The 14,587-nt window shown below is 62.8% G+C and overlaps 1 protein-coding gene across 1 annotated transcript in view; it reads left to right on the forward strand.

The window, feature by feature from the left end:
• MROH1 (maestro heat like repeat family member 1) overlaps positions 1–14,587 on the forward strand; it is a 55,528-nt gene that overhangs the window by 40,020 nt on the left and 921 nt on the right. Inside the window, exons 32-42 of the mRNA XM_024741031.1 lie at positions 4,519–4,777; positions 5,128–5,348; positions 5,825–5,979; positions 8,957–9,122; positions 9,730–9,926; positions 12,627–12,764; positions 13,132–13,246; positions 13,526–13,672; positions 13,861–14,049; positions 14,226–14,381; positions 14,464–14,587. The exon at positions 14,464–14,587 is cut by the window's right edge and continues 99 nt beyond it. Of these exons, the coding sequence (XP_024596799.1) occupies positions 4,519–4,777; positions 5,128–5,348; positions 5,825–5,979; positions 8,957–9,122; positions 9,730–9,926; positions 12,627–12,764; positions 13,132–13,246; positions 13,526–13,672; positions 13,861–14,049; positions 14,226–14,381; positions 14,464–14,587 (1,867 nt within the window). The remainder of the gene's footprint in view (positions 1–4,518; positions 4,778–5,127; positions 5,349–5,824; positions 5,980–8,956; positions 9,123–9,729; positions 9,927–12,626; positions 12,765–13,131; positions 13,247–13,525; positions 13,673–13,860; positions 14,050–14,225; positions 14,382–14,463) is intronic.

The raw sequence follows: 14,587 nt of genomic DNA on the forward strand, positions 1-14,587 counted from the left end.
CTCACCCCCAACCCGTGCTCTGTGGAGGTTTGGCCCTCAGTGCTCAGCTCCTTTTCCCTGTGGGCCTGATTTGGACAAATCTTTCTCTTCTCTTTGAAGACAGAATTAAGTGAAAGTAACTGCTGAGAACTTAAGGGTAGAAAAGGCAATCGAGAGGGAAATGTCAGTGCTAGGGGCTATCACTTGGCGCCGAGCCAACACTGGCTGAGCTCCCTGCTCACATTGCTGGTGGAGACGCAGGTCCAGAGGGTCCCCGCGTGTCTGCACAAAGGGTTCCACGGTGGGTCTGGCCCAGAGCAGAGGTGCCCGGGACACTCGGTGCTGCCCTGCCCGTCGCCTCTGAGTCCTTCTGGCCGTGAGCTCACGTGGCTGTCCACATAGTTCCCAGACATGCATCGGCAGCCACCATGACAGACGTGCCCAGGTCCTCGTAGGTGTAGGTCTGAGGCAGGCTCCAAGGATCAGGGGATTTCTAGAACGCGTGTCTTTGAATCCTGGAGAGCCAGTGGCCTGGCAGGTGGGGTCCCACGTGCCTAGAGGGAGAGTTAAGCTCCCCATTAAAGTGAAGCATAGCAGCAGGAAAGGGGGTTTGTCCTAAGTGCATGGCCTTTTATGTGGAGGGAAGGACAGGGGCTGCAGGGGGAGCTCGCACAGGCAGGAGCAGAGGTCCTACCCACTCCAGAGTCCCTTATACCCCAGCAGACGCTCTGCAGCACAGAGCATGCCTCGGCACGCACCTCATGTAGAGGGGCCTCACGTCTGCCCCACATGGCGGTAGCCTGTGAGACGGCGGGCGCGTCTCCCGGCCTGGCCCCAGCGTTGCTCCTCCCCGCCGTGAGGGCAACGTCACGCACCCACCCGCCTCCGTGAGCACTTGGGCAGTTCCCAGTCTGAGCACCGAGAGTGCTGCCAGAGCGCGGGTCCGTTGGACCTGAGGGTACATTTTGGTTGGAGACACACCCAGGAGAGCGACTGGGGCCTGCAGGAGAGGCCTCCGTGCAGCTGTCCCAGGGCTGTCAGATGGCGCTCCGGGCCGTTCAGCTCCCGCATGCCACGCCCCTGCCGACGCCGTTTCTGTCCCTTCTGGTGGGTGTGTAACGGCTTCCTGGTTGGGTTTTGTTCGCGTTTCTCTGGCGGCTTATGCAGTGGCACACTTTGGCACACTTCCTGGCTGTTCAGACGTCGTCTGCTGTGAGGACACCAGCCTTGCCCATCTTTCTTCTGGCTTGTCTGTGCTTTGCTTATTGATTTGCAGACGCACTTTGTATATTCTGGGTGCAGGGCCTGTACCGCGTGGATCCCAGGGAGCGGGGGAGGGGCCGCAGTGCGCGGCGTGGCGCCGGGAGGGGAGCATGCCATCGTGGTGCACTCCTCCTGGGAGTGGAAACGGGCTGGGGGAGGAGGAGGGCGGCACAGGGCACGGCTGTGAGTCCTCGTCGGGGTTTGATGGGCCAAGGTTTGGATCTTATTTTGCACTCAGTGGGGCTTCCGGGTCAGGCTGGAGTGGTAGAGCGGTGCCCTGGTGGCTCTGTGTGGGGGGAGGGGACAGACCAGGCCGCAGGCCGTGGCCACCGGTGGTCCTGGTGTGTGTGTACACACGGCACATTTTGTCTGCTTGTTCATCTGTGGATGGACACTTGGGCCGCTTTCGCCTCCTGGCTACTGTGAATGGTGCTGCTGTGACCGTGGGTGTAATACATATCCCTTCAAGATCCTGTTCTCTTTTGGGTAAATACCCAGAAGTGGATTTGCAGGATCATAGGGTAGTTCTATTGTGAATGTTTTGAGGAACTGCCGTACTGTTTTCCTTAGTGGCTGCACCAGTTTACATCCCCACCAGCAGCACACAGGGGTTCCAGTTTCTCCACATCCTCACCAGCACTTGTTAATACCTGTTTTCTTTTTTTTAACGTTTTATATGTATATATATATATATTTTTTTTTTTACATAACGAAAGTTCTTCAGGAATGGACATTTTCCCCTAAGCCTCAGAAGTACAGTATGGCATATTATTTTAATTAGCTAAACGAGGAAATGAACAGACCTCTATAATTATTAATATTGGTAATATTCTTTCATTTAATATTTTTGTATATCGAGTGTCTCTGGTAACTTGTATTCTGTCTCTCTAACCACGGCTCCCTTTAAATACCTGTTGATATATTATCTTTCATTTAATATTTTTGTATGTCAAGCGTCTCTGGTAACCTGTATTCTGTCTCTCTAATCACGGTTCCCTTTAAATACCTGTTGATATGTTATCTTTCATTTAATATTTTTGTATATCGAGTGTCTCTGGTAACCTGTATTCTGTCTCTCTAACCATGGCTCCCTTTAAACACCTGTTGATATATTATCTTTCATTTACTATTTTTGTATGTCAAGCGTCTCTGGTAACCTGTATTCTGTCTCTCTAATCGCGGTTCCCTTTAAATACCTGTTGATATGTTATCTTTCATTTAATATTTTTGTATATCGAGTGTCTCTGGTAACCTGTATTCTGTCTCTCTAACCACGGCTCCCTTTAAACACCTGTTGGTTTGATAGCCGCCGCCCTGATGGGTGTGAGGCGGTGTGTCGCGTTGGTTTTGATTTGCGCGTCCCACGTAATTAGTGTTGCTGAGTGTCTTTTGATATGCTTGTTGGCCATTTGTATGTCTTCTTTGGAGAAGTGTGCGTCCTTTGCCCATTTTTAAATCAGATTATTTGATTGTTTTGTTGTTGTTGAATTGTAGGAGTTCTTTATATATTCTGGATATTAACCCATTATCGGATATATGATTTGCAGATATTTTTCCCATTCCATAGGTTGTCTTTTCACACTCATGACTGTGTCCTTTGATGCATAAAAGTTTTAAAGTTTGATATAGTTCCACATGCCTGTGTTTGCTTTTGTTGCCTGTGCTTTGGGCGTCACATCCAAGAAATCATTGCCAAACCTAATGTCCTGAAGATTTCCCCCCGTTTTCTTCTAGGAGTTCCTTAATAGTTTCGGGTCCCATCCGTCCTTGATAAACCCAGGTGCCTCTCCTTGGGCCCAACACACCGAGCCTGCTCCTGGCCTCTCAGGGAGCTGCTGGGCTGTCTCCTCCTGGCTCAGGCTCCCAGACACACTCAGCACACCCACCCCCGGTGCTGTGTTCCTGACTTAAACCTTCAGCCTGTCTGCGACGTGCCACCTCTGTCTCATGTGGCATGGTCACTGGTATCAGTACCCATGGGGGCAGTGGGGCCACCGTTTTCTTTCCTGCCCTGAGAGCCTGGCAGGGGGACCCCCTAGGGACACCTGGACACTGTTGGACTTTGAGTTTCTCTGACACTGAATCAGAAAAAGTGGTCCTAGCAGGTGACCCGTGACCGGGCTGAGCCCCTCCTCCAGCAAGCCAGGCTGGTCAGGTGGAGGGCGGGATGGACATGCCGGGAAAGAACAGACTCCTCTTAATAAACAGTGGGCATGGGAAGTGAAGCCGCTGCTGCAGAGAAGCCCGGCAGGCGTTAAACACAGAAGCGCCGCCCAACCCAGCAGTTCCACTGCTAGGCGTGTACCCGAGAGAGGTGGGCCCACGCCCATGGGAACCTATACGGACACGCGCCTGGCAGCCCAACCATGGCAACAGCGCAGACGCCCATCAGTTAGTAGCTGGATCTGTCCGTTCAGTGAAACACTGCTCAGCGGCAGGAAGGAGTGACGGGCTGATTCCTGCCGCAGCGCGGAGGAGCCTGGGAAACACCTGGCAAAGTGAAAGAAACTGGTCACAAAAGGCCCCATAGAGTGTGATTCCATTTCTCTGAAATGTTCAGAAGAGGCAAATCCAGACAGGGAAAGTGGATTCGTGGTTGCCAGGGGCGGGGCGGGGGAACTGGGGAGTGCCTGCCGGTGGAAATGAGGTTTCTTTTCGGGTGAGAGAAATACTCTAAAATTGACACAGCCCTGTGAGCGTATGAAAACCACTGACTCGTACACTTAAACGCGCAAAGTCTGCGGTGTGCAGTTAGAGCTCCGTGAGGCTGTTGCGAGGAAACGGCCTAGACCAGGTGTGAGGGGAGGTTAAAGGGCCCCCGCGGGGCTTGCCACCGAGAGACGCGGGAGCAGCCCTGCAGGCCTAGGGTGCGGCCCCTGCTCACCAGTCCTGGGAAGCCGAGAACCCGGTGCCGATGCAGCCCCAGAGCCCGCCACGCCCGAGCGCCCAGGCGCTGCCATCACGGTTCGCAGGAAGCAGATCTGCTCACAGGCGCCAGCGGGGACAGCCGCTGAGAAGAACATGCAACAGCAAAGACGGCATTAGAGAAGAAGATGGATAAGCCCAGTGAAACAATTAGGAATGAAGCTCTGCCAAGACAAGCCACAGAAGGAGAACCAACGTCCAAGAAAGCAAAGTGAGAAAGGGGAGCATATACATAAGAGGTTCGACATACCGTGAAGCATATCTACGGGCAACTATATTCCAATACTCGAGAACCTGGGGCGACAGGGACAGGCTTCTGCAGGGAGGCCGCTCTCACCCGCGTCTGCGCAGGAACCGCTCGACTGCCTGAGTCCGCCAGGCCTGCACATCTTCAGGCGACCAGTGCCCCTTGTGGCCAAGAAAGAGCCCGGGAGACTGGAGAGGAGCCGTGCCCCTGGCCCCAGAGACGGGCTGGCCTGTTGCAGTGGCAGCCGTGGACTGGAGGGTCCCAGCACATCTGTCTGCGAACGTCGCCGTGCCCACGACCAGCGGGTGGCAGCGGCCCAGCGGCTGCGAAGCTGCCCCACTGAAGCACCACTTCCCCGCCCAGGTCCGCAGGCAGGAACACGGGGAGGCCATTTAGTGCGGCGGCCTGTCTCGTCAGGGAGACGCAGCTGGGCCGGCCGAGGGCCTGGGCAGGCGGGCGGGGGCAAAGCAGAGAGGTTCAGGTCCGTAGAAGGAGGTGCGGATGCCTGTGAGTGGGGCTATCGACCTTCTGGACTCGAGGTCATAAAAAGAAAACAGCCTCGTTACGCTTACAAGTCCTTTGAGAAACGGCGGCGGCAGTGCCCCTCCCTGGGGCCCAGCCCAGGCAGCACTGGACACGCAGCGCCGCCTCCCCTGCCGAGGACCACGCCCCGTGCCCCCGCGCCGGTCCCTCCCGCTGCTCCTGCGGCGCAGGTCCCCAGGCAGGTTCCTCGGCCAGCCCTGCCCAGGAGCCCAGGGTTGGCGGGGCCCACGGACTGCCAGCTGCCCGTCCCGGGGACCTTGTCCCTGGGGCCGTGTCCAGTGCTCTGTCATCAGCTTTCACCTTGCACCAGGGTGCTTCCCAGCTGCGCAGCCCAGACCGTCGTGGGCAGCACCCCCGTGGCGCGGGGCCCACGTTGGCGACCGTGCCCTGGGTGCCCGTCTGTGGCCTCTGCAGCAGCTGCAGCCCATGAAGCCTGCCTGAGGCTGCCGGCCCTCTCCCGGCCCAGCTGTGGCCTCAGTCTGGGCACAGGGCTGCCCGGGAGGTGGTGTGGGGCAGCGCAGCCCGTGTGTGTCCTGCCTCCAGGGACAGGCTGGCTCACCCCGTCAGCCTCAGCACTCACCCCGGGGCCTTCCCGTCCCGCTCTGCCCTGCACACGCCTGTGTGTGTCTCAGTGCCTCCTCCCGGCAGGCCCCTCTTGGGTCCCCGTCGCTTCCCGTGTGGAATGTGGGATTGGCTCCCTTGGCCCCGAGGGCGCCGGCAGCAGGGAGCTCTGATCTCACAGGACTTCCCTCCCCTCCCCTCGGCCAGCCTGCCTCCCCGGGGCCCCTGCACCCTGGCCACGGGGGACTGGCCCCTGGTGTGGGCGTGTCCCCGCCGTAGGCCTAACCGCGGCTTCCTCGCCCGCAGGTGCCCGAGATCGTGAGCGCGCTGCGCTCCAAGCTGCAGGAGACGCACGGGGAGCACGTCCTGCAGGCCGCACAGCACAGCGTGTACATCCTGGCGGCCCAGCACCACGCCGCCGTGGTGTCCAGCCTTCTGGGCAGCCCCCTGCCCTTTGACAGGTGCGTGGTGCCCACTAGCCTGAGGGGCGGACGGGGCTCCAGCCGCCTGGGCTCCACATTCCGGGGTCACTCCCACCCTCTGCATGGGAGCCAGGAGACCCCGGCCCTGGACTGGGTAGACAGGCTCACTCTCGGGCTGTGCTGGCCAGTCCTCAGGGCTGGTTCTCTGGAGGGCGTCCACCATCATCTGTGAGCAGACCCCTGGGGCCAGGCCCCCTCCTTGAGCCAGGAAGGGGGGATTCGTGGTTGCCAGGGGCGGGGCGAAGTGTGGGAGCTCTGACCCGCCCCCCACTCGCACCCCGGTCCCCGAGCTCCCATCGGTGACCCTCAAGTCGCCATCCTCGGGCTCTCAGGGCAGGACTTCTCCGCGCCAGGGCCTGTGCCCAGCCCCGTCTGTGGACCACAGTCCCTGGGGTCCCTCCCCTCCTGCTCCGAGGCCTCCGGGTGGCCGTTGCTGTGGTCCCAGTGCTTCCAGAGCTCAGGGCCCGCTGCTCCTGCCTTGGTTTGCTGTCCACGGCGTGGGTGGAGGCCGGCACCCGTGGCCTCCTGGAGGCCCCTGTGCGGGGAGGCAGCACAGCCCTTCCCCGTGGCCACGGCCCGGGTGGCCGGACGTGCCTGCACCTGCCGTCAAGACGTGGGCTCGCGCTGCCTGCTCTGCTCTCACTTAGATGCCGGCGCCGCTCTGGGCCCCCGGTTCCAACGTGTGTGGCTTCTCCCCAGGTCACGCCTGTCAGCGTCTGCCGCTGTCACCTCTCCCGGCCCGTCACTGTCAGCCTTTCTTTGCCCTCGCAGTTTAGGTGTGTTCCTTTTCCAGGGTAAATAGACGCTCTTGGTTGCTGAGGTAGTTGGGGTTAAACCCACTGTGATATTTTGTGTCTTCTCTTGGTCTTTTTTCTGTATCGTCTTCATTGTCCTTTTTAGATTGACAGGGTCCTTTTTACAATTTCATCTTCCACTCAATTAGTCTGGAAGTTGCACACTCTGTGTTCTCCAGCGGTGGCCCTGAGAACGACCGCGTGGGCACAGCGTCCCTGGGCAGTGCAGGCCTCTGAAGGGGCGGCCCCCTGCCCTGCCCGTCATCGTCGCGGCTGCTCTGTGCAGGCGGTGTGTCTGCCCACACACCCGCCCCTCAGCTCTGCGTCCCTGCCTTTCATGGGTGCGGCTCACGCAGAGGAGCACGCACACTGCCACAGGCCCTGGGGGGGCCTCAGCCGCGCGCAGCGGGAGACGGGGCAGGCATCCAGCCCCTACTAGGCTCCGCGCCTGCTCGGTCGAAACTCCCTGAAAGGTCGCCGCTGTCTGACTGCCGTTGCCAGAGGTGTGTTTTGCCTGACCTTGAACGTGGCGTCAGTGGAGCCCTCTGGACTTTCTCCTGCTTCTTTTGCTGTCCTCGGGGTGCCCTGCTGTCCCTCCTTTCCTGCTGTGCCAGTGCTTCGCGTGTTCATAGGAGTGGGGTCGTCAGGGCAGGGTGGGCACAGTGCGGCCAGGGCCCAATCTGCCCACCACCCGCTGCCTCTGAGCCAACGATGGGCTTTACACTTGTAAACGGTTGGGGAAAAGTCCAAAGAATTATATTTCATGTCCGGAAAGTCACATGCAACCGGAACGTCCGTGTCCGGGGTGGCGTTCCGGGAGCGAGCACACCTTCGTTTCCTTGTCCGTGCCCGTGGCTGCCGTCGCCGCGTCACAGCAGAGCTGCCTGGTGTGCAGAGACTAGGCGGCGAGGGGCCCTGGCGCCCTCCCACTGGAGCGCACCCCCCAGAGCCCCGTGCAGCTCCTGGGGGCTACAAGCCCCACTTCCGTGCGTCTGAACGTGCATTTATTCAGCTGTCCTTCTCGGAGGTTATTTGCCAGAGTTTGGGACTCGAGCTGGGCGCGTGCTTTCTTTGAGTCTGGGTAAGAGGACGTGTCCTTTTCTGGCTCCTGTGAGTCCAGGTAGTGCCGAGGTCGTGAGGGACACACACCAGGTGCCTCTTGTCTATGGCGCTCTGCACCTTTGGGGGTGGGGAGCGTGGGTGTCCATTCCTTGTCCTGCCAGGTGGCTACCGGGCTTCCTGAACCTGTGAGTTGGTGTCTGTCATCAGCTCTGACCGGTTTTCAGCCCTCCTCTTCAGACACTCTCTCGAATGTCTGCCAGACCTTTTCGTCCCACCCCCTACATGTCTGTTTCTGAATTTCCGCCGTGATTGTTCTCTGCTGGGTTCTGGGTAACTCCCTCCATTTATCTTCCAGTTCATTGTTTCTCTCTCCTGCTGTATCCAGGCTGGTGCCAAATATGTCACTGAGTGCAGGGTTAGGTGTCTCAATTCTTTTCTTTTTTTTTGTCTTTTTGGCCACACCGCGTAGCATGTAGGATCTAGTCCCCCGACCAGGGATCGAACCCGGGCCCCCTGCATTGGGAGCGCAGAGTCTTGACCACTGGACCGCCAGGGAAGTCCCTGTGTCTCATTTCTAAAGGGCTGTTGGTTGGCTTCCAAATGTGCTCTATTTTTAGAATTTCCGGGTCCAGTTAGATATCTGGAGTCTGTCACTTCTCTCCGTAAACGTGACGCACAGCCGCCTCCCGTGTGTCTGCGCGCCGGGGTCTGCAGGCTGCTCGGGCCTCCTGCGGCCTCCGCCTGACCTCACTCACATGCCTGCCTGCCTTGGCCACGCGCTGCTCGGTGCGGGAAAAGTGACTTGTAGGCGCCCCCGAGGCCTGGGGTGGCGCTGCCCCCCTCCAAGGAAGTCCAGTGTCTGCTCTGGCAGCTCCGGGGACGCCTCCTCTCCCTGCCCCTGTACCAGGGAGATCTTCTGCCCTTTCTTGCCAGCTCTGCTCAACCCCGGGCCGCCTGACTGCAGGCCTCTGGGTCAGAGGAAGGGGTGAGTTCGGGTCTGAGGTCAGGGTGCCGCTCGTGGCCTGGCTGGAGCTGAGGCTGCTGGGCACGACAGGGGCCGACAGTGGCCTCGGGGTGACCATCCTCCTGCCCCACTCCAGCCACACCTGCACCCTGTGGAGGGCGCTGGCCGTGGAGCCCGGCCTCGCCACACAGGTCCTGGGGCTGCTCCTGGAGAAGATGAGCGGGGACGTGCCGTTCAAGGAGAGCCGGGCCTTCCTGCTGAGCAGCGCACCCGACCGCGTGGCCACCCTGCCGCCCCTTGCGGTGAGTGAGCTCTGGGGCGGCATGCCTGGCCCCTCCCCCATCCCCCCTCCCCGCTGCTGGTCCAGGAGGCTGGTAAGGGGCCGCGTGGCCGCTGCAGGAGGGCCCCTGGTGGGGGGGGGCCTGGGTGGCACCCCGCAGGCACCTGGCGGCTGACTGGGGCACCGGAGCAGGCGAGCTTGGAGCCCAGGCTCGTAAAGGCCCTGCAGGTGTCGGTCCCCGAGGGAGCGCCCTCTGTTTCACCCTGCAGAAAAAGAATAAACCCAGCTTGGCAGCGTTTCCACAGTAAAGCAGCTGTGAGAGTTTCCTCCCCCTCCTGCTAAAGCACCGAAAGCAGATGCTGGGAGCCCGTCCCCCCGCGGCCACACTGCCCTGGGCCCGCCTCCAGCCCCCGGGCTGAGCTCCTCGTCCCGCCCACCCAGCCGCCCCTCAGGCGCCTCCTGCTGCTCCCAGGGCCCAAGACTTCTGGGGACATGGGGTACCTGCTAAGGAAGTGGGGCTTCAGGCTAGCTTGGGTCCTGGGGTGCAGGGTCCAGCCTTCGCTGTGGCCGGCCTTGTTAGACCTGGCCTGGGACAGGGAGGACTGAGGCTGAGGTGGCACCGTCCCCAGGCCACCTGTGCGCTGTACGAGGTTGCGTCTGCCCCGGCGTCTGGGCCGGCGGTGCTGGAGCTCTACCCCCAGCTGTTTGCGGCACTGCTGCTGCGGGTCAGCTGCACCGTGGGTGTCCAGCTGCCCAGGAACCTGCAGGCCAAGGAGAGGAAGAGCGCCAGCTCAGGCCTGGCCTCACCGAGCCTCGAACCCTGCAGGTAAGCGGGCCCCGCCTTGCGCCCCTGGCACCCTCGTCTGTGGGCTGCTGTCCCTGCTGGGGGTGCAGCTTCCCTGGGCTGCAGGAGGGATGGGGACAGTCGGGGCGGGGCTTCCTGGGGACATCAGATGGGTCGTGAACTGCGCCTTCTTTGGGAGGGCAGAGCGCGAGGAACGCTTGGGCACGGCAGGGTCTGCGCGAGCCCGCTCTGTGTATGTGACCTCAGTCTTCAGCTCCAAGTTCTGGCTCTTCCTACACTTGACTGGGGCCCCCCCACTTTCGGACAGAAACTCCGCAGCAGCCTCCCTGCCTCCCCTGAGCGGCCTCTCACCTGGGTTGGCCCCGGCCCCCAGCCCTGTTGGGGAGGGCCCAGCTGCCACACGGGTGATGCCGGGTTGGCTCAGAGCCAGGCCCCTGGTGCCGCTGGCCTGTGCAGGCACCTTCCCCTTGCCTCTCGCTGGGGTTTGGGGCCCTGGGTCCTGGGTCCTGGGGCAGGAGCCTGGGGACGGTGGGGTGGAGCTGTTTCCTGGTCCCCCTGGTGGCTCTTCGGGGCTCTGAACAGCTGTCTAGGGCCACAGGATGGACAGAGGAAGCTGACGCCCCGGGGCCACCGGAGCCTGAGTGACGGTCAGCCTGGCCGCCTCCCCACCCTTCTCCAGTGTCTGGCTGGGGACACACGAGGGACAGAGTCAGCCCTCCCCGCCCCACTGCGGGGCTGCCCCACCGCAGAACTAACACGTCCACTCCAGCGAAGGCTGTGTGTCAGGAGGCCTGGCCTGACTGTGCAGACCGGGTGGAAATGTGAACGGCCCAGCGGACACGGCCGAAGCGACCCCGGGCCTAGCACATGGGCTCCAGCACCGTGGTCTGAGCTGTGGGGCCTACAGCCCCATGGCCCAAAGAGGGGTTCTGGGGGGGCCACCCCTGAGCCAGGATGCGTGCAGTGCCAGGCACAGGCCTTGGCTCTGACAGGGGCCATTAGTCAGCAAGTCAGACCCTTGCAAACGCCACACCACCAGAAAGTCTGGGCAGTAGGGTGAACAGGCAGGGGAGGCACCTCCTCTGAAGTGTCGACCTGCTCCTCGGCCAGACCTGCCCCTCACCACTGCCCGTTCGCCATAGCCAGGGGGTGCCTCTTCTGGGCCTTGAGGCCTGGAGCAGGGTGTGGAGCCAGGGGCAGAGCTGCTGGGCCCTAGCTGTGGCCTGGCCCTGCCCACACCGTGCGGGACTCCTTGGCAGGCACCGTGGGCATCTGCCCGGTGACCGCGTGGCTGGAATGGTTTTCTGTGCCTGCAGTTGGTGTGGGCGCCCCACATCCAGGGGCCCCCCTGTGTCTGGGCCTCTGCTGGGATTGCAGAGCTCCTGGGACAGTGGGAGCCACCTTCCAGTATCTTCCCTGGTGTGAGGACCCAGCTGGGTATAGTCTGTGGACGCACAGCCGGGGAGCCTGTCCAGCTGTCGGTGGACACCAGATCCCTCCCCGCCCCCACGAGGGGCACCCCCACAGCCCTCATTCCACCCTGGGACGACCGTGAGGCTGGAGCTGGGCCCAGGTGGGGGCCGTGGGTTGTGTGCATACGGCGGGCTCGGAGGAGTCTACCAGCATCTGCTTCCTGGGCTGCCGGGACCCCTGGACCAGGACCAGTCACGGGGCCTCCAAAAGCGCGTCAGATTCCCCCACAGCCACCCCCGCCCCTCCCCAGATGTGAGGCCTGTACTGCGCGGCTGGCGAGACCTGGCCCTCACGCTCCAAGCGCCTAGGCCCCTGGCTGCCCCTGCACCCCAGCGGCTGAGCCGTCGAGGTCCCAGGAAGACCCCGTGCAGCTGACGCCTGACCGCCCCGAGGACGGTCCAGCGCACTGCCCTGGAGGCGGGCATGGCGCCTACGCTGACGCACACTCACGTCTGAGGGCCCACACGGGCGCTGACACGTGAGGCGGTCGATGTCAGGAGAGAGGGGGTCAGCGCGGGGCTGGGGGCCGCGGCCCTGAGGCCCTCCCTGTGCGGCCCTGGGGACGCTGACGTGCTGTCTCTCCGGGCCGCAGGTCGTGGTGTGAGTCTCTGCCAGGTCCATGTTGGGCCAGCACTGCCGTCCCCAGTCCTGTCTGTGGGGTCCTGCCCCTGCTGCCCGCTCACTGGCAGCCCTGCACCCTCTGCCTGAGCTGGGGAAGGGTTCATCAGATGAGGGGCGGACGCGCAATCCCGGCTGGTTTCTGCCTCCTTGGGGCCCTCCCACGAGAGAGAGGGCCAGCTGGGCGTGGCAGACGGGGCTGCCTGGCGCAGGCAGGAGTCAGGCTCTGAGCTGCCTTTTGAGTTCATTTTTATGAAGGGTTTTCTCCATTTTCTTTTTCACCTTTTTTTTTTTTTTTAAACTAAATGAAGGTCTTTAAGGCAGGTGAGAACAGCTGATTGTTACCCTAAAATTAACCTGAGGGCCTTGCCTGCTCCAGGGGGCCTAGGGGACACTACCTGCAGCGCCCCCAGCTGCCCCTCACGGGGGGTGGGGAGACGGGAGCAGTCTGCCTGAGACCAGAGGGTCCACAGTGGTGCCCAGATGAGGGGGAGGGGAGAGCCCAGAGCCTGTGCCCCCCAGGATCCTGCTGGTAGGGAGCAGGCTGGGTAGCCCCGGGGCATGTCTGCCAGCAGCACAGGTGTGTGGCCTGAGCCGGGAGCCCTGCCAGCCGCGCCCGTGTCTCCGCAGCTCCGCAGTGGATGCGCTGCAGGCCGTGCTTCTCCGAGGCGGCAACGACGACGTGGTGCAGCGCATGGAACTGGAGGGGGGCTGGCAGCTGCTCAGGACCTCGGCCGGGCACGAGGAGGGGGTCACCCGGCTGGCCAGGTGAGCAGGCCCGGCCGGCGCACCCCAGTTCTGGTGCCGGCTGGGCTCTAACAAGCCAGGTACTGTTCAGGTACCATCTGGGGGCCCCCAGTGGCGCCTGGGAGGGGGCCCAGCATGAGGAGCTGGTGCGTGGGGGCAGCGGGGTGGCCGTGAAGGCAGCTGTGGTCTCTAGGCGCGGCGGGCTGGGAGGGGCGCGTCTGGAGGGGGAGGACGTGCGGGGCCCGGCAGCTGGGTGGAGGGCTCACGGGCCGGAGGGCGCAGACAGTGCAGGCTGGGAGGCAGAAGCGCCCCCAGGCCCACATGGGAGCGGGATGTGCCCGGGGGAGGCCTGAGGCCCCAGCCCTGCCCAGCGTAGCCTCCTTCCCAGCGCCATGGCCAAGTTCGCGGGCCCCCGGCTGCCCCCGATGATGAAGGCGCTCTTCGCCACACAGAGCAGCGCGTACGAGATGCAGAGGGTCAGCTCCACAGCCTTCCTGGCCGAGGTAGGAGCCACGTGCTCCGGATCACGAACAGGGACAGCAGGGGCCCCTCCCCGACAGGCAGGCTCGGGCCACCCCCTGGAAAACCTGCCCCAGGCCGTGGCAGCAGGGGCCAGGGTGGGGCTGGGTCAGGAGCTCCAGGGAGGCCAGGAGCCCAGGCTTGGCACACAGGCCTCAGCTGGCCTTCGCCACGTCCCCGCCTCAAAGTGACCCGCGACTGGGAGGGCTGCCCCGTGCAGCGGTGGGGAGGGGGCGGGGCGGTCAGAGCGCCTCTGCCCCCAGCTGCTTGGCAGCAACACGGCAAGCGACCTGATGCTCCTGGAGCCCCTGCTGGACAACCTGCTGGCGCGGCAGAAGGACACGTGTGCCCGTGTGCGGAGACTGGTGCTCCGGGGCCTGGCCAACGTTGCCTCGGGCTCCCCAGATAAGGTGAGGGGCTGGCCAGCCCTCTGGGGCCCTGTCCCCGGGAGAGAGACGGCAGAGCTGCAGCCAGCGAGGAGACCCAGGTGGACGCGGTGCGGGCGGTGGGCATGGGCGTGGAGATGGCACCAGGAGGGTGGGGGGCTGGGCCATTCCACAGCATGACCCGGGCACACAGGTGTGTGTGGCGTCCCCAGGTACGGGCCCACGGCCCCCAACTCCTGACGGCCATGATTGGTGGGCTGGACGACGGTGATGACCCGCACAGCCTGGTGGCCCTGGAGGCAATGGTGGGCCTCGCGAGGCTGCTGGACCTGGTGGAGGCCTGGGACCTGCGCTCGGTGCTGCTGCACGTTGCCATCCGCATCCGGCCCTTCTTCGACAGTGTAGGCCCCGCCAGCCCCGCCCCTGGCCATGCCGGCCTGGCTCCTGCCCCTTCCTCTCCGGGCCCCGCGAGCCGTGTCACCACCGCACGCTCAGGGCCGGGCCCCGGGGTCGACGGATGGGCAGCCCTGGGGAGGGCCCCATAGGGTGACACCTGCCGCCCGCCACCCCGCCCCAGGAAAAGGTGGAGTTCCGTTCTGCGTCCATCCGCCTCTTCGGGCACCTCAACAAAGCCTGCCAGGGGGATTGCGAGGACGTCTTCCTGGAGCAGCTTGTTGGCGGGCTCGCGCCCCTGCTGCTGCACCTGCAGGACCCCCAGCCCCCAGTGGCTGCTGTGAGTAGCCAGAGGGTATGGGCAGGCCGGGCCAGACTCACTCAGGGACTCCGGGACTCAGGGCTCGGCCTGTGCCCTGCAGGCCTGCAGGTTCGCCTTGCGCATGTGCGGCCCCAACCTGGAGTGTGAGGAGCTGGCAGCCATCTTCCAGAAGCACCTGCAGGAGGGCCGGGGCCTGCACTTCGGAGAGTTCCTCAACACCACCT

Source organism: Neophocaena asiaeorientalis, unplaced genomic scaffold, assembly GCF_003031525.2.
Source record: "Neophocaena asiaeorientalis asiaeorientalis breed wild unplaced genomic scaffold, Neophocaena_asiaeorientalis_V1.1 scaffold177, whole genome shotgun sequence".
In the NCBI taxonomy this organism is placed as follows: Eukaryota; Metazoa; Chordata; class Mammalia; order Artiodactyla; family Phocoenidae; genus Neophocaena; species Neophocaena asiaeorientalis.